Raw genomic sequence first — 21,831 nt, forward strand, 5'->3', positions numbered from 1 at the left:
CGAGGATGGTTATAATATGCAATTTCCTCTAAATTAAAAAACATTAAAAAAAACCCAGGATCATGGAAAATAGGTAAAGAATAGGAATAGAAGTGTAGGCCAGAGACCCCTCAATTTTGCTGGCGAGCATGTAAAACTCCTGATGCCCCTGTGGCAACCCACACCAATTAAATCGGAGTGTATGGGGGTGGGAGGCAGAGAGAAGTAGTTTTAAAGATCTCCAGGTGTTCCTACATGCAGCAAATTTTGGGAACCACTGGCCAAGGCTGCCATTCTCAGCCTCGCATGCATGTTAGCACTACCTGGGAAGATACCGAAATTACTGATGCTCATGTCCCTACCCTGAACCAATGAAATCATAGTCTCTCCTGCTGGTAGCCAGACCCTTGGTCATTTTAAAGCTCCCCAGATGATAACAATGTGCAACCAGGACAGAGAGCATTGTACTGGGAGGAAGCTGGCACGTAATTACACAGGGGATTGATTTTTTTTTATGGGTTCTTTTAAGACTTCAGGCCATAAAGTTGGTCCCAAGTTTCCTGGTGGCCAAAGTAAATAGAAAAACACAATCAGTGTTATCCATAATACAAAAGCTTATCCGTTCCTTGGAAGAAGGAAAGCTTTTTCCCACAGGCCTGAGATATATGTCGTTTGACTCTTCTTATAGGGGCCTTTGAATGATGTTATGGATCACAAAGTTTATAAACCAAAGTTTATAAAGACAGATGGCAAGTTACATATTGTAGTTTCTCATAATCACTCCTCAGGGAAAGCCACGACATGCCCCCAGAGTGAAGGCAGATGCAGACTGTTGTAGGGGGAGCAAGGGGAGGGGAGCAGTAAGGAAGCAGAGAGGAGGGAGAGAGGCAGCATGACCCACCCTCTATAGTTCCCAGGTCATATGGCCTCACCCAAAGGTAAAGCCTGGAACTGTATTTCCAGGTGTAGGAGTGGTGTCCTGCATAATTAGAAACTGTAATTTTCTGTAGAAAAATTTAAAGATCTATTGCTCCCCCAGCATCATATAAATTGTACAAAGCTTGACAAAGGCCTGGCTAGGGAGGGTATAGGAGCAGTGACTTCTATTTGGCCAGGAAAAATGAACAGAGACCAGTCTTTTTAAAGTGCATCCTGATAAAGACGATCTTTTTTTTTTCTTTTCCACAGTTGGGCTTCTAACTTAAGTACTGTTTATTTAATGGCTCACAATTTGTAGAAGGTTTCTGAGAAGGGTGTTGACTGCATGGGGCTGAGTCTCCAAAAGAAACCCATTATATGGCACATGTTTTAAACCACAGTAATGTCCTAGGGAAGCCAAGGAGAGCTTAAATTAGGACGGGTGTGGCCCTTTCTTTTGCAAACAATCTAGGAGGGTCATCCAGCAGACACTGTGTAAACTTGCTGGGATTGGCCAAGAGGATTCTTTGGATCCCGTGTGTTCTCAAGAAACGTACCTGAGTGAAAATCCTAAACGCACTCAGTTAATATACAAGTAGACACTTTGATGTTCTCTTTTCAAAGTCAAATAGCATGTTCGGCTTATTTACGTTTTATACTCACAACTGCATTTCACCTCTAAATTTAACAAAGTTCTTCCTGAAAAAGTCGAGTGATGAATTTCTTCCACTTATTTGAAGTTGTCTCTGGCATTCCTATAAAGCTGAGGGACTGAATGAAATGCTCGCTAGAGAAACAGTAGCTGGGATGTGGAGAGAATGTTACAGTGGCAAATAAGACATCTTAATAATGGTTTGCATATGCAGAGAATCACCTTAAACTTGAGTGTGTTATTTCACGTGCGGCTCACAGATACGCTGCCTATTATTCAAAGAACTACGCTGTCTGTGTTCGAGTGGGTGGGTGTGCACTCAGAAGGGTGCTGTGTTGGTTTTGTTCCCTGGAAGGTTGACACAGGCAGTGGCGACTCGCGGCCACACCGGGGCAGCCTCTTCCCGGCTGGCGGCCAGGCCAGGCGGACCGGCTCAGGGGAGCTGACAATGCAGCCCAGTCCGGCTTGGGGGGTTGCCCGTAATTTAAAGAGGTCTAGAAACACCCACCTTCCCCCCTTTAACAATTACGGCAAGCTCAAGGCTCCTGGTAAAAAGGCCACGGGAAGATGAATGGACTGAGTGTTGCGTGTTTCTTGTAGCTATGCCTTCAGCGTCCCCAAATGCCAGTCCGCCCCCTCCCCAAAGCAGAGGGACAGCGGAGAGGGGTGGGTAGGCTCCGAAGGGCAGGTCCGCTCGGACCCTCCCCAGCCCCGCGGCCCGGAGCGCCGCGTGAGCCCCGCGGAGCGACTGGGAGGCCGGCGGGTGGGGTGCGGTGGGCGTGGGGGCAGAGCTCCGCCGCCCCCGCAGCCCGCGGCCTGCCGCCCAGCCGGCCTGTGATTGGCTTGGGGGCGCGAGTGCCCGCCCCGGCGAGGAGGGGGGTCCCCGCTGGGCGTCGGGTGGGAGGGGGTGGAGGAGGGGGCGGAAAGAGCGGGGGCCGGGAGAGAGCGAGCGAGGGGGCGGGCGAGCCGGGAGGGAGGCGCGAGGCGCGGGCCGCGGGGAAGGAAAGCCCGGCGGGCTCCGCGCCGCCGCCGCGCGCAGGGACAGGCGCCGGGGCTGCCGGCCGCCGCACCGCGCTCCTGGGACCGCCAGTCGCACCCGCAGCCTTCCGGGAGGAAGCGGCGCCGGCCGCAGCCCCGGCTCTCGCTCGGACTTCCTCACCTGCGGCGGGGCGCGTGCAGGGCCGGCGAGATCCGGAGGAGGAGTGCAGACTCGGCCGCTCGCGCCGCAGCCCAGCCGCCCGGGAGCGTCTCCGACCCGCGCGGGGCGCCGGCTCCATGGCGACCGGGCTCGGGGAGCCGGTCTACGGACTTTCCGAAGACGAGGTGAGCGGCTCTCTCTTCGCTCCCGGGACTCCCCGGGGAACTCCTGCCCCGCGCCGGCAGGGGATGGGGACCCCGGGGGTGCGCGTTGCCCGCGTCTGCAGGGCTGCCCCCAACACTGGAGCGCCCCGGAGTGGGGTCCCGGGGGGTTTGCTCGGCCCTTCCGCCCGACGCCGGCGCCCCCTCCCCCCAGCCCAGCTCATTGTTTGTAAATAAAGCGGCGCGACGCCCTTGGAGCCGGGTTCACTGGCGCGTTCCGCCGTTGGGTGGGAGGAGGCTCGTGCGCCTCTGCCCACGAGTTCCCCCTCCTCTCCCAGCCGCGTCTCCCCGGGCTGTTGGGCAACTTTCCGCCTCTCTCCCTTGCAGCCTGGGAGTCCATGACGTGTGTCACGTCTGGGGGGGAGGTGGGGCTGGAGACCCCGGGCCCGGAGGAACCTGAATTGTCCCTCCCTGGAACTTTCATTGTGTCAGCAAGTGGTCTGCTGCGTGTGTGCGCGGCTGGGTGGGAGTGGGTGAACGCGTGGAGCTGTGTGTGTGTGTCCTGTCTTGCAGGGTCTAAAGCCTGGAGTGTGGATTTCGGGGTCTTTTTGGTGGGGGGAGGAGGTCTAGGACGGTGGCAGGTGCTCCTGGAAACTTGGAGGAAGCTTGCAGCCCTGCCATTTTTTTTTTCCTCCCAAGGATCAGAACCTCGCACCTCCGGGACCGGTGAAGAATCGGAAGCTCCATCGATCTCTTTTATTAATAAAGCAAATTAAATAAGCCACGCCCCTAAGGCTGTCGGTTTCACTGTACAGGGCCTTGTTTTTACCCTCACCCTCTCCTCGCGGTTTCCCACTCCTCTTTTTGAAAGGATCCCACCGAATCCCTGCTTAACCCCCTCTCGCCCAGCCACGCTCCGCTCTCATTGGTGTGTGGCTCTGCCAAAAAGGGGGGTGGGAGGCCTGTCGCTGGCGCGGCTTGACAGGCAGGCTGGATGGAGCAGGTAGGAGGGGTTTGCCTTTTGGCCGGTAGGCGCCCAGGTCTGGCGCCCCTTTCGAGAGGTGAATGTACAACCCATGAAGCATTACTCAGCAGGGAGGTATTTCCTATCCTGGTTGTGCATTTCATGAAAAGTTGATGCCTGGAAATTCAAGGATTTCTCTTTCTTCCTCTCCTGTCTTTCTTTTCTGAGGTCCCCTCTTTCTCTGGTGATGGGGGCGGGGTTAATGAAGAGGGTATTATCTGACACATAGCCACGTATGGCTTCTCTCTCACCAGCTTTTGAACTCTGGTACGGTGTGTGTGTATGTGTGCTATGTAAGTGTGTAATGGAATAGGTAATTTAGGGTGGGGAGCGTGTTTGGGGGTGTGACTTTTTTTCCCTTAACGGTCCAAGGGAAAGCATGCTGTGGTATTTTATCAAAGAATGATCACAATGCAAATAATGTGTGATTTACATTTTGATTATTTTGTCGTGCTGTGCTCGTGTAATTTCCCCGCTGTGTGTGTGTGTGTGTGCGTGTGTGTGTGTGTGCGCGTGTGTGCAGGTACCTGGGGATGGGTAATAAGTAATATTGTTTCATTCGCCCAGGGGCTTCTCTCTCTGGCTTCTTTCCCCTTTGAATAGCTTTCTCTTTCATTCTGTACTTCTTCATTTAATTAGGGGCAGCAGAGGGCAGGCAGGGAGCTTTTAGAAAGGTGCTGAGATGCAGACATTCCTAAACAAAGAGCTTGAGGTGTTGTGGACGATGGAGACAGTGGAGTTGCATCTTAGGTCTTTTAAAAAATCACATGATTATTTTTTACAGCTCCCTGAAAAAAAATTACAAGTGTTTTTGGGAAATGCAACTGGTTAAATGAATCACATGCATGTCACTGTTGTTTGGCCTTTGTTTACATTGAACCTACCTGGAGTGCATCTTGCCACTTTTGTCTGAATGAGTTCATAAAGACTGGGGATCTTAACTGGTGTCTAGGGGGAAAGTGAAGGATGGAATATAAAGAGGATCTGTGTGTGTGTGCGCGCGCGCGCGCGCATGTAATGTATATGACTGGGTTCACTCCTGTATGTTGCTGGAGGGGTATTGGGCTGTATGGGGAACAACAAGGGGGTGATGAAGACATTTTATTGATTGAGTGATGGCCATGTTGCTGGTACTGTTTAGTTCCTCACACATTATTTTACAAAAGACAAGTCACACCTGTATTTCTTTTTCAGCTTCTACCAGTGAAAAATAAGGCAGGGCTGTTTTGATGATTTCATATTTCTGTGGTGTTTGCTTTTTAAAATTTTTTTTAAATTATAAATTTTTTTCTTTATTGATTAAGGTATTACATATGTGTCCTTATCCCCCCCATTGCCCCCCCAATCCCCCTGTGGTGTTTGCTTTTTAGGGGAGGTGTCAGGCTGTCCGGTTTTTCTTCCGGAAAATCAGGGAATACCTTCAGAGAATGTTAACAACGAATTGTTGAATTTGCATAGCTTGTTTCATCTCCCTGAATTAACCCATGTAAGGAAACAAGTGGGAGATTTTAACAGGCTCTTAAAGTAGAATGCCAGATAACCAATGGCAGGGTTGATTCCTAAGGCGTGTGAAGTACGGATGCACTTCAGTTCACACACTGTGTGCTGCAGAACATCACACATGGAGATACTTTGATTGCTATAGAAAAGAGCCACCTTGTAAACCTCTTAGCAAAGGAGGTATCCATACTAACAGATATTTTCATTGGAAGTTGATGAAAAGCATTGTATATTTGGAGAGCACTTAGTTACATCCCGTCTCAGGAAGATTCTAGCTCTGAGTGCTGCTGCTGGGGAGGCATCGCATTAACCCAGAAAACAAGGGATGCCAAGACAGAGGGCATTGTTTCTAGGTCTGCCCAGCGGGTAGAATGAAAGGGATTAAATGTGGGTTCTGCTTGTGTGAGAGCTGTTTATTTTTTGTTGTGCCTTTCTGCCTGACGTTCCTCTGGTGAGGTAGAATTCATATTCACCCTGATTTAAATCGAATTATTTTAGGTAACCAAATTTGAAATTGCCATCAGATGAAGTATTTTTGGTGTTGGAGAGATTAGCAAGTTAACAATACTTCTTATTCAGGTCCCAGGGTCAGATTTGGGTTGAAATCAGAACAGTTTGGATTAGTTTCTGCATCTGGCTTGGCTCCTTGGTGGTGTTTTGTTTGGATTTTTGTTTTTATTGATTTGTTTGGCAGCCTGAGGCACATTTTGGCACAGTTGAATCACGACCGTTACTGTTAATCTTCTGAAATCTTTTATTACAACATTTTAGGTATCCTTTATTGAAAAGATTTTTCTAGGGGGTGAAAGTTTGAATGACAGCTTTCTCATTAGATGTGGCATTTAAAAGTGTTTTGGTGGTTAGAACAAGGCAAATGGCATAGAAATGAAGGCCATGCTGACCTGGGATGGTTCTTTGCCACTCTCTCTCCTCATTTTATACAAATAAGGATAGCGGGCTACTGTTTGGTATGCTTTCTCTGCACCAGCGCTGTAGTAAGCCTTTATGCATATGCTACCTCATTTAATTCTCATAAGAACCCTGTGAGGTATGCTCTTATTTACAGATGAAGACTGGAGACTCAAAGAGGTTAGGTGATGCATATAAGGACACAGCAAGTAAATCATGGAGCCAGGATTTGAGCCTAGTTCTGTTGAGTCCACAGCCCTAGTTTTTAACATGCTCCCTCTCTTCCAAGTATCTTGAAAGGTCATCATGGCTAGATTAGTCAGGATAACATAAGGCAGAGGTAAATGTCAAGGGTTATAAACTGAAGGCTTCTAGACCAGACTTAATCAGGAGCCCGGCTTAGTATGGTGTCCATAGTGTTTTAAAGCTTGGGAATTTTCATGGAACATGGTAAAAATCTGACTTCACTGGGGCTTCGTTCTCACTTGGCAACAATTAGTGGGTCTGAACTGTGGCCCGTGAGATGTGGCAGCGGTGCTGTGTAGTTTCCACCGAGTCCACTGCTCCCTGTTGTGTTGGGGTCCTCTTTGCTCATGTGCTTATTACAAACACTTTATAACAAACATTTAAGGTTGACCTTTGACATAGATAATCATATTTCCTTTAAGATGCTGTCAATTTTAAAGTGCACCATTATCTTATGGACCATTCTGAAAAAATTTGCTGTCAAACTGTGATATACTGTTGATTTTCTGAAGCATCTTTATTTCAGAGATGTTAAAATATGAAAACAAGGATGTTTTAGGATTCATGAATTACTCTAACTAGAAATGTGGGCTAACCCTGGGCCTTCAGTTTCAATACCCCCAATCAGTCAACACTTCTCAGTCACCTGCTAGTCAGATTTCAGCTTTGCTGTCTGAGAAAATGGCTAGAATAAGGGCAGTGCTCTTAATTGGGCACAGCAGAGAAGAAACAGGGAGCCTGGATGAGTCGTTAACTTATAAAAAGTGGCCGTGTGTGTGTTTTCAACAGATAACTTGAGAAACCCTGCACGCCATCCTTGCAGCTGTACAAAAAATGGTTGCAAGATTGCTTTCAGAAATTCCAGTTTAGGTATCATTTGGATCTAAAGGTGCATGCTGAAAGGCAGTTTTCTAGTTTTTAAGGTTTTTTTTTGATGCGGTAAGACTTGCCTATTCATTCCAATTCCAGATGCCTGAGTCAGACCTAGCTCTGCTGGTCGGTGTACTCTCCACCTAGTTATAATCCAAGTCGTGATCACTTACTTATATCTGAGAAACAAACCTTATAAGGGCCTAGGTTTTATTGTGACACTTCAAAGCAGGTTTTAAAATTGGCAAATATGTATTGTTTTAAATTCTACTCTCTTTAGATTTTTATGTTCTTTCAAAAAAATGTATTTTTATTGATTTCAGAAAGGAAGAGAGAGGGAAAGAGGCAGGGAGGGGGAGAGAGGGAGAGGGAGAGGGAGAGGGGGGGGAGAGAGAGAGAGAGAGAGAGAGAGAGAGAGAGAGAGAGAGAGAGAGAAGAAAGAAACATACATCATGATGAGAAATCATTGATTGGCTGCCTCCTGCATGCCCCCCCCCTCCCCCCCCCCCCCCCGCATGTGCCCTGACCAGGGATCAAACCGTGACCTCTTGGTTCATAGGTTGATGCTCAAACATTGCGCCACATTGGCTGAGCAGATTTTTATTAAAGGATTCTGTGGAATTGTTAGAAATTGGCATTTTAATTTATATCCTGTTCAGTTTTATTAGAATGTTTATTTGAATTATTTTGTTGCTGAAAAGTAGTTCCTTTGAATTAAGGAACAAACATAATTTTGTTTAAAGGGGCGAGGACAGTGGCAAAATGGGAATCCTCAGATGACTGCAGTTTCTTGACTATGCAGAACATAATTTAAACTCATCAAGGCCCCGGGTGCCCACATCACCAGGAAGCTTCTTAGAAAGTTGTTTTTGGATTCTGGAAGCCTCTAAATGCTTGATATATAATCAGATAGATAATGCAGAATCTCAAGGAAGAAATGCTTTTCGAATGTGACATCATCACAGCAATACTGTGGAGTTCCTGCTAACTTGCTTTTTGCATTCACTGAGAGAAGAAACTTGATGCTTATTGCTAACTTAATAACCTTTCTGTAATGTTCAGGTATTTAAATAACATCATAAAAACATGGTAGTAAGTGACTGGTGGAAGAAACTAATTTCTCTTTGATAGACTGAGACCATATTAAAATTTTTATTTTGAGTTAAAAGTTCTGTTTAAAAAGATTTTATGCTGCCTTTGGATTTTGGGTCCTAGATAAGTAGCAACAGTAAAAGGAGATCCTAATTTAAGAGTTTTTAAGGTTTTTTTTGATGCGGTAGGTCGTTGAATAAGTGTTTTTGTATTATTGATTTATTAATTGGTAATAAAGCAAATTACATATTGATCTCTTGACAATCAGGATTAAAGAGGATTAAAATAATATACAAGTAACTATGTTGATTAGTATGAGGGTGGTAGGATTAATGAAGGGTGCGAGAAGTGTGACCAAATTTTACTTTCTGTTTTTATTTTGTTTCTTTTCCAGATCACATATAAGCAAATATTTCCTTTTCTGACCATAGGTGGCAATGTTTGTACTGTTTACTGTTTAATGATGTTACGGCTTGGGAGTTGCTTGCTGGTGGAATATGGAGATGAGAATATAATTTAGAGATGAGGATAAAGAAACTAGATTTAGAAAATATTTTCCTACAAACTAAAAAAAATCATCTATTTAATAAAACCACCTAAAGTAGTATTTCTCACTGTGGGTAACATCAGGAATCATCTGTTTTCCAAGTTTTTCAAGGTTCCCCTTACCAAGGGCTTCTTAAAATTTGGGAGAGGGAGAGGCATTTGGATTTGGGGTAAAAAGCCCCCGCAACATACAAACACACAGAGAAAGTCCTTTGGAACTATGCCATTCCTTTCTTCTTAGGTGTATAGGGACTTCTAAATGATTCTAGTTCTGCTGTACATACCGTTCCATAATTACTGTCACCGACTTGGAGAAGGAAGTAGTAATTATCACCACTCTTGGGTATTTGATTGCTGGAGGCATTCGTGATTCCTCAGGCTAGACAGAACATGGCTCAGGTTCTAGCCAGAGAGAAGTGGGGGTAGTGACCTTATTTCATGAATACCTAGGATCTTCTTATAGTTGTAATGTTTTGTTCTGGACCCAAGTGGCCTGAATGCTGACTATTACTGTAATGCTTTAGGTGGCAAAAGCCATATTACATAAATGTGTCTGGGGTAACCAGCTTAAATTGACACTTTAGTCCACTTTTTGTCCCTGACTGCAGAGTCCTGTATTGATTCAGAACTGGCACGTTTAATGGTGAGGATATCAGATTTCCTCGCTGTCATCAACCTCAGTGTTTGGTGACTCCTTGGCAGGCCAGTGTCCTCTGAGAGATTTTTGTACTAGTATTCTTTTTTTACTTCCTACTAACCAAGAAAAAAAGAGCCATTCAGAAGGTTTTGTGTGTGTGTGTGTGTGTGTGTGTGTGAAATGCTGTGGCTGTGATGTGAGAGCCACCGGTGAAGGTGGGCCTTGGAAGAGCTTGTAGGGATGGTGGTCCCATGAAGGAGATGAACAAGTCCAGGAATTGACCCATTGCTGGTTAGGTTGGTATCCCATCCCCCATGGCTTCCCAGGCACCTGAAGTGAAGTTTCTTTTAAATATGTTTTTTAAAACTTGATTTTAGAGAGGAAGGGACAGGGTGAGAGAGATAGCAACATTGATGAGATAAACATCAACATCGATTGGCTGCCCCCTGCACATCCCCTATTGGGAATTGAGCCCAAAACTCAGGCATGTGCCCTGACTGGGAATTGAACTGGCGACCTCCTGGTGTATGGGTCTGTGCTCAACCATTGAGCCATCTAGGCCAGGCTGAAGTGAAGTTTTGATGGATCACCTGTCTGCCAGGTGGAGACTACTCCGTTTACCTCTGTGTGTGATTGGGCAACTCCAGTTGAGGGAGCGGACACCGGTGCATAGACAAGGGTCTGTACTGCACCTCCAAGTCTTGGTCTTGCTTTTAGCACAGCTTTCATTATATTTCTCATTTTCAGCTGCATCCAAGGTCTGGCTCTTCTTGATCTCTTTGGATACAGTTCTGGATCACATTTTGTGATGTGTCTCTAGAAGAGTTTTCGAAGCTGGTCTTTCATTTTGGGGAGCACAAGGTTGAGGTCCTATAGTGGAGAGAGAACCACAGTTGGGAAGAGGGACAGCACATTCACACCTACTGGGAGGCCACACTGTGTGGCCCCAGCTGAACATCTGTTTTAATGTTTTAAAGTGAGAGTTATTTTTAGTGATGTATATGATGTAAAGTTTTCTATGTACATTTTGGCAACTGTGTTAGATATCACCAATATGAGGACTCTAGTGAAGACAGCCTTGGGCCTTAGGTAGCGTAGAAAGTGAAGATACTCTACTAATTTTTCCTGTTTAACTGAAGGTGTTTGTGGGTTTTCTTTACCTTGTAAGTTTTGTTTTGTTTTTATGCTGGAAATCACTTTGGTCTGTTTTTTTTTCAGAAAATGGAAGCAAACCTCAGCTATGTAGAGAATTACGTTACTTAGTAAGCACTCAGTTTTAAGTATTAATGAAAAAAAGTGTGTATGTGTGTCCACTAAGTTAAAAGTTCCCCATACTTATTGATCTCTCATCTACCTTTAGAATCCAAAGATGAGAATCTGTTGAAAATCTTGTGCTTTCTTTTCTATTATTTTGTTTTTAATTTTTTCTTTAAAATATGGTTAATTTAGTTGACATTCAGTATCATTTCCTATTACTTTCAGGTGAACAGCATAAAAGTTAGACATGTAAATAATTTATAGAGTGATCCCCCCCATAAGTCTAGGACCCACCTGGCCCCATACATAGTACAGTATTATTGACTATTTCCTCTGCTGTATTTTACATCCCTCTGACTTGTGCTTTCCTTTTCTAGTCTTCACTTTCTCTCTCTCAATAAGTGATTTATCGTCGGGTGTCATCATAGGGCTAACTTCATCTTTGGCAGTTTGGTTTGGAAAGGGGAAGGAGTGTAAGGTTTATAGAAAAAGCAAAACAGAATAAATTTGCTTCCCTTTACCCTTTTCCGTTCCCTTTGTGCTTCATGTACTGTCAGTGATAATTGGACACAACCATAAAACCATTAGTAAGTTGGTTTTTGAACTTTGAACTGGCTACATTTCCTCCCTGCTTCTTAATGTCAGAGGATAAGTGTGTGTAGCACTTGAATTAAGTTGTATCTAAAGGGAATGAAATTGTGTGTGTTGATTTTAAGTTCTGAGTGTGTGTGTGCTGATTATTGAGAAATTGGTATGGGCCTTGCTGCCTGTCTTTGGAATAGCTGTGTTAATTTTCAGGGACTGTTATTAGTGAAAGAGAACACTTGAAGCTGGGGGTAGGAGCTTCCTTCTCTCTTTGGGGAAGTGAGGTAGTGAAGAGTATTGTGCAGCCCTGGGGATGGCGGGTTGGGTGGGGAGATACTGAAGAATATTTAATAACATGGAGATGTCAGTAATATTATATGCAGAGGGAAATGTAAGTTACAAAACAGTGGGTGCACTGTTTCTATAAAACAGTAGAATCCTTTTGTGGTTAAAAGTGTTAAAAATGACTAGGACTATATCCCAGGATGTTTTTGGTAGTTAAATTCTTTGAGAAAAGGGATTACAAGTATTTTTATTATCTTTTTTGCTTACATTTTCTATATTTCTACCATGAACTCCCCCACTCCCCTTAAAATGAAAGTTTAAAAGTGAGGTAGAAAGAAACCTCCCAATTGCATATATTTCAAGCTTTGGGTAAAAATTGGAGCAATTGTTGAGTACAAATATTAATAGAGTTTGTTTAGTTGAATGCATGTTTCTCAGCGGGCCTGCTTTGTGCTCTGTGGCCAAGGATGTGAAGGTCATTGCATGGCCACTCTTGCCTTTTAGGAGCTCACCATCAAGGTGGGAAGTGGAGGGACAGGTAAAGCACTATTTTTCAGAAAAAGTAGCTGCTAAAGTAGATTTTTTTTTTTCACTTGCAGCTTGCAAAATAGATGTTTCATTTTCTTCACTATGGACACTTAAGATTTGTATTTTCATCCTTCTCTGCTCTACAGTTGCATAAAAGTAATTTAAATCTTCACTAGTGTTCTGAAATTTTCTTGTGTGTATGCTGAAAATTATGGCCTGTGATCAAACGTAGACCTGTTTCTCTTTTTGTTTTCTTGTTTTTTGTGTTAGAGGTCTTGTTACTGCCTGAAATAAGGATGCACCTTGCAATTGATATGTATGTTTAATGTGGTCGTGGGTTCCTTACACCCATACCATTCTCCCCTAGTTCCCCCAGCCCCCCAAAGTTAGTTTACAGTTGATTGGGATCTTAGAATTGTTGCATTTGAATTGGCCAATATCAATTTGTATATTATGGTGGCCCATATATTGTGGTAGATCATTGATAGCTGTCATGGAGACTATAATCTTATCTGTTTTGTTCAGTTATGACGTGTCTCTTAAGTGCCCACCTGGATAATAAGGACATGTGCCAGCGCACTGATATAATCAAGGAATCAAGTTCTTTCTTTACTAGCAACAGTCTGGCCCTTTTCAGGGGCCTCATTGTCTGAGGGTGGTGCCAGTGACAGTCAGAGCTATGTTCTTTTAAAAATTCTCCTTGCGGAGGAAAGATAATGGCTTCCTGTGGCTTTCTCCTAAGATGAAGGAAATCTCATTCCCGCAATCACGGAGGAAATCTTGTGTCTCTTTGGCCCACAGAGGCTTAGATCTGCTCATCCCTTAACCAGCCAGTGAGAAGGAGGAGGTAGAATTGCTTTTATTGCTTTAATGGTCCACCCGTTGAGTTGGGGTGAAGTCCATGATGACCCTACAGTCCACTCTCTGGATAATTCATCTGCTTTCAGATCTATACACTTTCAGAAATGCTTTCTTTGTGAAAGCACATGCTTCCATTCCCCAGGTGGGCAACCGAATGAATATTCATCTAAGCAGTGCAAGGATCTCTGGGTGATATGTTGTCCCTTCTCTTATACCTGAAAGGAGTTTTTAAAAATGGTATGGAGACTTATGGCTAAATGGTTATGTTCTCCTCCCCCCCCCCCCAAAAAAAAAAATAAATAAAATCCAACCTACAGTGGTGAAGAAGGAACAGGATACTGCAATAAGCTTCCCATATGGAGAGGGGGTAAAAAAAGAAAACTCAGTGTGGTAGCTGGCACAACAGGAATAGCCGGGAATCCTTGCATTGGTCAGCCAGTCTGGCAGCATCCGGCTCTGCTGGTTTGTGTCCAGTGTGAGGCTCTCCCTTGGTCCTTGTCCTCTACAGCTGCAAGTGGTGGGACAGGCACTGGCAGAGTGCCTCTTGGGCTCCTGCTTGGGGCTTCAGGTGTTCTTCTGGGGGTAAACAGCCATAGGCTGGAGTTAGCTGAGCCGAGTATTTGGCAGTACTGTGCCTATCAAAACAGAATCCGGGTTTGTTTGCTTCCAGTCAATTCCATGGGGTAATGACAGCCAGTGATCTTATCTAGATGAAATCTCTGGGAATGGGAATTTCTGTCTTAACCACAGGCTCCATACCCTGCTTATCCCCATTGCTGCTGCCTTGAGGCAATTTTAAAATAGCCTGGAATGAAGAGGCACACAGTGTGGGTCTAAGAGACAACAGGGACACTTGAACCCATGCTCCCTTGGCTCTGCCTTTTCAGAATGACCAGCTTCCCCAGACTGGGATTGTGGGTCTTACAGGACCCTTACACCCCCACCCCTTTCTCCAACTCAGCCATTGCAATTTTACTTGTAGCACTTCTTTTTGTACAAAATCGGTGATGGTTAGGACTCTTGATTGCAAGCAACTATGGCTGATTTTGCCAAATTGAAGTAGAGTGGGATTTATCAAAGGCGTTTTACGCAGCACAGAAGGACCTGGAAAGCTGGAGAGCCAGGCCTGGGTGGCAGACGAGGCAGGCTGGGCACCTAGAATCACAGCAGAGAACCCACAGGAATTACGTGACGAGGGCCCTCGGGACTTCCAGACACCAACCCCTCTGACTTGGTCCCCATCTGGATGCTGCAGCAGTATCAACTCTCCTCTCCTACCTGAGGGGGCCCTCAGCCCTTCTCAGGGCACAGTGACTCAATAGAAGGACTCATAGACGGAGACATTGCTGTATGTACAGATTTGTTTTCTTATAGTGAAAGGAAAACAAAGTCAGTCAGCAAAGGGAATATGAATTTGGAGACAACCAGGCTCGAGCTTCTCCCAGAGGCATCACACGATGCACCGCACTCCTAGCAGTAGTTGCAAAGACCTGGATGAAATGTTGTCCATGGGGATTCTCATGAGAGACTCAGTCCTCAAGGCTTTTATTGGAGACTAGAGGCCTGGTGCATGAAATTCGTGCATGGGTAGGGTCCCTAGGCCTGGCCAGCGATCAGGGCCAATCGGGGCCTTCTGGCTGCTAGCCGGGGCCTGCCTTCCCTGGCTGCCAGCTGCCGGCCGGGGCCTGCCTTCATTCCGCACACGTTATAGCGAGCTATTGAACTCCCAGTCTCCCAGTCGAACTCACGAGGGACACTTTGCATATTAGCCTGTTATATATATAGACCAGGGGATCAGTGGACCTCTGCGCCGCCACAGCCAGGCCTTACCTGCCAGCTCATCGGACTCCAACCCACCGTCCGCTTAGATCCCACACAGTGCATGAAGTAGTGCGCGAAGTGGCCGGCAGCCAGGGAGGAGCCCGAGCCCGGGCTGGGTGCTGTGCCCACTCATCCTGGCCGGCTCCACTGGCCACTCCCTGCCGCCACCGCTCCCTGCCACTGCCACTAGGGTGTGCAGGGGGAGTGTCCGCAGGAGAGGCACGTGCTGGTGCTGCCGCAGCAGAGCTCGCCAGCTGTCACCCTGGCATCTGGCTCCCATCTCTCAGCTGAGCTGGGCTCCTGCTGTGGGAGCGCATTGACCACCAGGGGGCAGCTCCTGCGTTGAGTGTTTTCCCCCTGGTGGTCAGTGCACGTCATAGCTACTGGCTGGTTGTCCAGGCAGGTCATCCAGTTGTCCGGTCGCTTAGGTTTTTATATATATAGACCAGTCATGGCGAACCTTTTGAGCTGGTGTGTCAGCATTTTGAAAAACCCTAACTTAACTCTGGTGCCGTGTCACATATAGAAATTTTTTGATATATGCAACCATAGTAAAACAAAGATTTATATTTTTGATATTTATTTTATATATTTAAATGCCGTTTAACAAAGAAAAATCAACCAAAAAAATGAGTTCACGTGTCACCTCTGACACGCGTGTCATAGGTTCGCCATCACCGATATAGATGGTCACAGAAGCACCCTCTGCCTGGCATGTTCTAAAATTCCAGGCTCCTAGAAGGAAAGCAGGTGTTCAGCATAAATGAATCCATGGTTTGCACGCAGTCTAGGCATGTGTGCCATTTAGGGGAGGGAGCTGTTTAAGTTTTCAGAAGCTAGCCAAGAGCCAGCCTCGCATGCAGGCCTTTCTAAGGATAAGCAGTCCCTGGCCTGCTATGCAAATACTTGCAGATTCTTTTTTGCACTCTTCCTCTTTCAGTCCCTGGTGGGAAGGAACTTCAAATGGACCAACCACAATCTTGTGCTCACAGCCCTTGCTGCTGGGGGAAGGGTGTGAGGGGCTTGTTTTCTCTCTGTTTAAACTTTTGGTTTCTGTAGTGGGAGGGTGGGCTCAGCCTCCTATCAAAACGCTCACTATGGGGAATCCCCAAACATAGGACGTGGTTTCTGAAGCTGGGCAGCACAGCATATCTCTCCCCCAAAAGAAAACTCCTCTAAGCATGAATCAGGCCCAACATAAATGTGGAATGAGTGGGTGTCATGGTGAGTCTGGGTGATGTGTGTTTTGAGCATTTGCCATCCCTGCATTAGGGAGAGACTATGACACGTGTTTGCAAATTTCGTGTCCTGGTCAGGGGGCATAGTGCACCCCAGGCCCTGTAGAGGTGCAGGTGCTCTCCAGGAACCCACAGTGTAATGGCATACAGCAGTTCAGCTGAGGTGTTGCCAGTGACTCCAGCGTTGGGGATAGAATATTCCAGACAGGAATAGCAAACTCAAAGGCCCCGAGATAGGGACAAGATTGAGGAGCAGAGAAAATCAGCTTGGCTAGAGTGTGTTGGGTGGAGACGGGGACCAGCAGGCAGCTGGGCAGAAGGGGGTTGGGAACAGGACAAAGTGGGAGACGCTGGGGTTTTCTGAGTGCATTAGGAAGCCCTTGGAGGATTTTCAGCACAGGAGTGACAGGCTCTGATGTGTGACTTGAAGTGACTCAGTGGAGAAAGGATTGTTGGGGAAGGACAAGAGTGAAAGGAGGGAGACCAGTCAAGAAACCCTAGTTGTAATTGGTTAGGAGGCAATGGGTGACAGGCTGGGATTCAAGGACGGGTGCAGTGGAGTGAATTTGGCATATATTTGGAGGAATTGCCTGGCATTTGATAGAACAGATAGGAGATGTCCCCTAAGATTTTGGCATGAACATTTAAGTGGGTTGTCAGGGGGAGACTGTGGGAGGGACAAGATTGGGGGAAATAAAAAAGTCTGTTAGGTTAAGAGTACTGTACCTACTAAGCATCCACGGGGTGGCAGCAGGCAGAGATCCCAAGTGTCTGGAACCCAGTGGAGCTGTCAGAGCCAGAGATGGGACATTAGTGTCCTTAGCATATGATTGGCATGTGAGGCCTTGAGACTCGCGAAGTTGATGAGGACTAGAGAGAGGGCAAGGGCAGGACCTTGGCCTGCCCTCCTTGGAGGATTGGCTGCTGAGGTAGGCTGTCCTCTGACCTCTAATGAATGTGGTCTCAATAAAAGTGGCAAGGACATGGGGCTGCTTGGACGCAGCCAGAGTTGTGGAGGGCAGGTGCTAGGAGGACAGTAAGTGTGTGGGTTTGGCAGAGTGGATGCCCTTGGTGATCTGGGCGAAAGTGTGCCCGGAGAGTGGGAATGGGTGTCTTATGGAGGAGAGGAAAGAAATGTGATGTCTAGGGGCGACTCTCCAAAGGGGTTTTGCTGGGAAAAGGCGCAGAGAAACATGGCTGCAGCTAAGCAAGGACATGGGTCCCGGAGGAAGTTTTTCTCAAGCTGGGAGATATCCCTGAGTGTGTGTGTGTGTGTGTGTGTGTGTGTGTGTGTGTGTGGCGGAGAGGGAGAAATGGATGCTCAGAGTGGATCTGCTCATGCAGTGAGGTTGGTGCCAGTGCCCGGTGACTAGCTCTTAGGTGATTTGAAATCATCTTTGATTGTGTTGGCCTAAGTCAGTGGTTGGCGAACTGCGGCCCCTTGAGTGTGGCTCTTCCACAAAATACCACGTGTGGGCGCGCACATACAGTGCGATTGAAACTTCATGGCCACACTCAAGGGGCCAAAGAGCTGCATGTGGCTCGAGAGCCTCAGTTTGCCGACCACTGGGCTAAGTGATCCTCCAGTGGTCCCATGCTAAGAAGATGAGACAAAATGGACTTAATATGGCAATGGCATCCTCCGCCCAGTGAAGACCAAATAACCACGAGTTTCTCTCTCCCGTGAAAAAGACGGGGAGAACTGAGCCGACACCAGAACATGACTGTGGTGTAGCTGTGTTGAACCCAGGAAACCAGCGGGTAGCAGCGAGCGCCATAGGACATGGACCTAGTTTTATGCTTCTATGAGTGAAATAACCAAAACATTCAAGTCGGCACAGAGAGGGCATTTGACAGAATTTTTCCCCCTTTGAGCTGAATGTCAAGCTTGAGAAGTACTGTTCTAATTAGAAGTTGGTAACCATAGCCCACTGTGTGGTGCCATCTGACCTTACTTCCCTCTTTGCCCTCACTGAAACCCTTTTATAGTCTTATGTTTCACAGATTCTTTTCAGCAACTTCAGTCTTTGTAGAGTGAGGCTGGTCTTAATCTGCAGAAAGAAAGAAGATTCATAATTGCAGGGAGGGACAGGAATGCCTGATCACGTGCAAGTTTATGGATGGGGTGGGGGTGGGTTGGCAAGTCCCAAATTTCATAATGTTCCTGCTGCTCTGGGGGGAGTGGCCTCTCAGTTTGCCAGTCTTGTGGCAGATGGTCTGGTCTGGGCAGGGGCAGTTTCTTGCCATTTTAAGAATCTGTGGGGTGGAATTGCAGGGGCGGGGTGGGGTGGGGGGCAGAAACCCAGTGTAAAACCATCAAAGTAGGCTATGCCCTTTCCTCTATTTTACGGATTTGCCTCTTGGGGCTTGGAGAGGCAGGAGGTCTTTTCACTTAGAGTTTTAGGGAAGGAGGAGAGTTAAGAGTAAAAGTCTGTTGGTGTAGACTAGGAAAAAGGAAGGGTCATCTATTTCATGAACAAATTAGGATTTAAAAATAATCCTTTTGACCAACTGATTTGATGAGGCCGTGGAGGGACCACTCATGGGCCTGACACTGTGCTAGGGGCTGAGACAGCCTGGCATGCGGTCCTCGCTCTGTGGACGTCTGAACTGGTGGAGGCAGGCCCATAAACGACGTGACCTTTTGTGCCAGTGAGGTGGTAGCAGTAGCCCTGCAGGATGGTGCTGTTCAGCGTGTGGTGTGAAGATGGATGTAATGGCAGGGTGTCCAGCTTCCAACAGTGACCCCTGAGCTGAGTGTTTAGATAAAAAAATAAGCTAACAGCTAAAACTTGAGCATTTTCCATGTGCTCAGTGTCTTACAAAAACTAACTTATATAATCTCCACAGCAGCCTTTGCAGTGGGCACCTTTCTCTCCATTTTTCAGGTGGGAGAAGTGAGGCACAAAGATTAAATAATGTGCTTGGGGGTCACAGAGCTAGTAAGTAGCAGAGCCAGGACTTGAACCAAGGCAGACTGGCTCCAGACCCCATGGGTGGAAGCACCCAGTGGGTATCTCAGGGGAGTGCTTGCTGAAGAGTCGGGGGAGGGGGTAGAGAGGGGATGACCATGGAGGTCAAAGGAGGAAGCAGCTATATGAGGAACAGCCTTTCCATGGAACAGGGGCTTTTTCCTCCGAGGCATTTTGAGAAACCTCTTTCAGCCTGTGCTTCAGCAGGAGAACGGATTTCAGGTGGAGGCCCCACAGCGGGCCAGGCATGGCTCCTCAGAGTCGGTGGTGGAGGGCAGTGGGAACAAGCAAAGGGGATAAATGCAGGGGGTATTTAGGAGGTGATGGCATTGGATTTGGCTACTGATTGATTAGGAGAGGAAAAGGGAGGAGTCTAGAATAATCCCCCGTGTTTCTTGTTTCAGAGGACTACACGGGTGGGAGAAAACGTGTATTTATTAAATGCCAGGTGCATTGGTTCTAAACTGGTAGACACCCCCTCCCCCCCATTTGCCAAAGCCTGGAGATGTTTGTGGTTGTCACACTGGGGAGGTGCTCTTGGCATCGAGGGGGTCGGGGCCAGAGATGCTGCTGCTAGAGGTCCTGCAGGGCCCGGGACAAGCCCCCGTGACAAGACCTGTGCAGCCCCCATGCCAGTGCTGACGAGGCTGAGAAATCCTGCGCCAGGACATATCAGTTCCACTTGGTTATTTAGTTTAATCCATGAGCCAATCATGTGAGATTGTAGGTGCTATTTTGCATGTTTTTCAGATGAGGAAGGCAAGGCTTAGAGAGGACCCATTGCTTGGCTAAAGTCACAGAGCTAGTAAGTGCCAGAGTTGGGATTTGAACCCAGATCTTCGAATATCAAAATCCAGACGTGGCCTTTTCCATTTATTGTATTCCTCACAGTTCTGCAAAAAAGGAGGCATGCTGTACTGTGGGCTCTTTTTCTGTAGTGCTGGCTCCAGACTGGAGGAGGCAGGAAGGAGGGTGGTTATTTATCATCAGCTCTGCATAGGATCGAATTTTCCAATCCTGAAGGGCTTACAAGGAGTTCACAGAAATGATCAACATTTAGATGTTGGCTTTTCCCCTGCAAATATAAATATGGGAACACATACCACCTTTTCCTTTAAAAATACTACTGTTAAGATAAAAGGCAAAACATAGAATTCAAAACACTATTCCCTGTGCATATGAACTCTTGCAGGATTCTCACAGTAATTTCATTCTGACATATCCCTTTTGGGAGGGACAAGACAAAAGGAGAATTTGGAGGACCATATAGGACCACTCTGGAGTTAGAGGCAGATGAACTATTCTATTAAAAACACCTTGATTTGAGTTTAAAAAAACAAACAAACAAAAGAAACCAAAACACCTTTATTTGCTAGACATGAGAAGCTCTTTTGAGAATCTGTTTTAAGTTGGTCTAGAACAGTGGTTCTCAACCTTCCTAATGCCGCGACTCTTTAGTATAGCTCCTCATGTTGTGGTGACTCACAACTTGATTGTTACAAATTGAACATAATTAAAGCATAGTGATTAATCACAAAAACAATATGTAATTATATATGTGTTTTCCGATGGTCTTAGGCGACCCCTGTGAAAGGGTCGTTCGACCCCCAAAGGGGTCGCGACCCACAGGTTGAGAACCGCTGGTCTAGAATGATTAGAGGGCTTTTGCTAACTCAGGAAAAAGCATGAGGTTTATAATTTGGTCAGCTATTGTCCACTTTTCATGGTTACTCTCCAGTCCCTGGGCAGATTTGGATGTATATGTAGCAGCCTTCCTGGGTGGCCCATGACATGGGAGTTGTAGGGACAGAGTTCTTACAGTTGAACCCATCATCTTATCATATTAGTATTTTCAAGGTATTTGAGATACAGTTTGCCTCCCTTTTCCCACCTGAAAAATGGAGAGAAAAGTGCCCACTGCACTTGTTATCAACACAGTTTGAGATACAGTTTCCTGATGCTGGTCTGAATGAGGCTGCCCACTGAGGTTGAGAGGGGTGCTTTTGTGGGCATGACGTCTCTGTGTTAAAAAGGCTTTGTGTTGGCCCCAAGTCTTATTTGTTTGCTGGCCACACAGGGCTTGGGCTGGTGCTTGGGCTTCTGTACTTTCCCCACCAGGTCTGTTGTCCTGAGAGGTGTGGGGACTCCTGAATTCAGGCAGGGCCTCTATGGGGGGGACATGTGTTGGCTGCACCTTCCAATCTGATGACAGTTCTGCTAGAAAGTAGAAGTTTAGAAGTTTGGGGAGGGCACCTAGGGCAGTGGTCGGCAAACTGCGGCTCGCGAGCCACATGCGGCTCATTGGCCCCTTGAGTGTGGCTCTTCCACAACATACCATATGCGGGCGCGCACGTACAGTGTGATTGAAACTTCGTGGCCCATGCACAGAAGTCGGTTTTCGGCCTGGGCGAGTCTATTTTGAAGAAGTACTGTTGATATTTGGCTCTGTTGACTAATGAGTTTGCTGACCACTGACCTAGGGGGTTCCCATCATGGAGTTCGGTAAGCAAACAGCAGGCCTTTCTGTTGGGAGGATTGATGCTTTCCTATGGCCCAGGTCAATACAAAATCTGAGGAAAAATGGGGAGAAAGGAGGACTTAACACTACTGTT

General features: G+C 46.6%; 1 protein-coding gene across 3 annotated transcripts in view; it reads left to right on the forward strand.

Moving 5' to 3' along the window:
- Positions 1–2,531: 2,531 nt before the first annotated feature.
- NEDD4L (NEDD4 like E3 ubiquitin protein ligase) overlaps positions 2,532–21,831 on the forward strand; it is a 309,487-nt gene continuing 290,187 nt past the window's right edge. The window contains exon 1 of one of the 3 annotated variants that reach the window (XM_081097853.1): positions 2,532–2,872. In XM_081097853.1, the coding sequence (XP_080953979.1) occupies positions 2,825–2,872 (48 nt within the window). In that variant the 5' untranslated portion in view covers positions 2,532–2,824. The remainder of the gene's footprint in view (positions 2,873–21,831) is intronic. The other 2 variants (XM_081097852.1, XM_081097851.1) reach the window with 2 other exon arrangements.

This window comes from Myotis nattereri (genome assembly GCF_964212035.1).
Source record: "Myotis nattereri genome assembly, chromosome: 8".
Classification (NCBI taxonomy): Eukaryota; Metazoa; Chordata; class Mammalia; order Chiroptera; family Vespertilionidae; genus Myotis; species Myotis nattereri.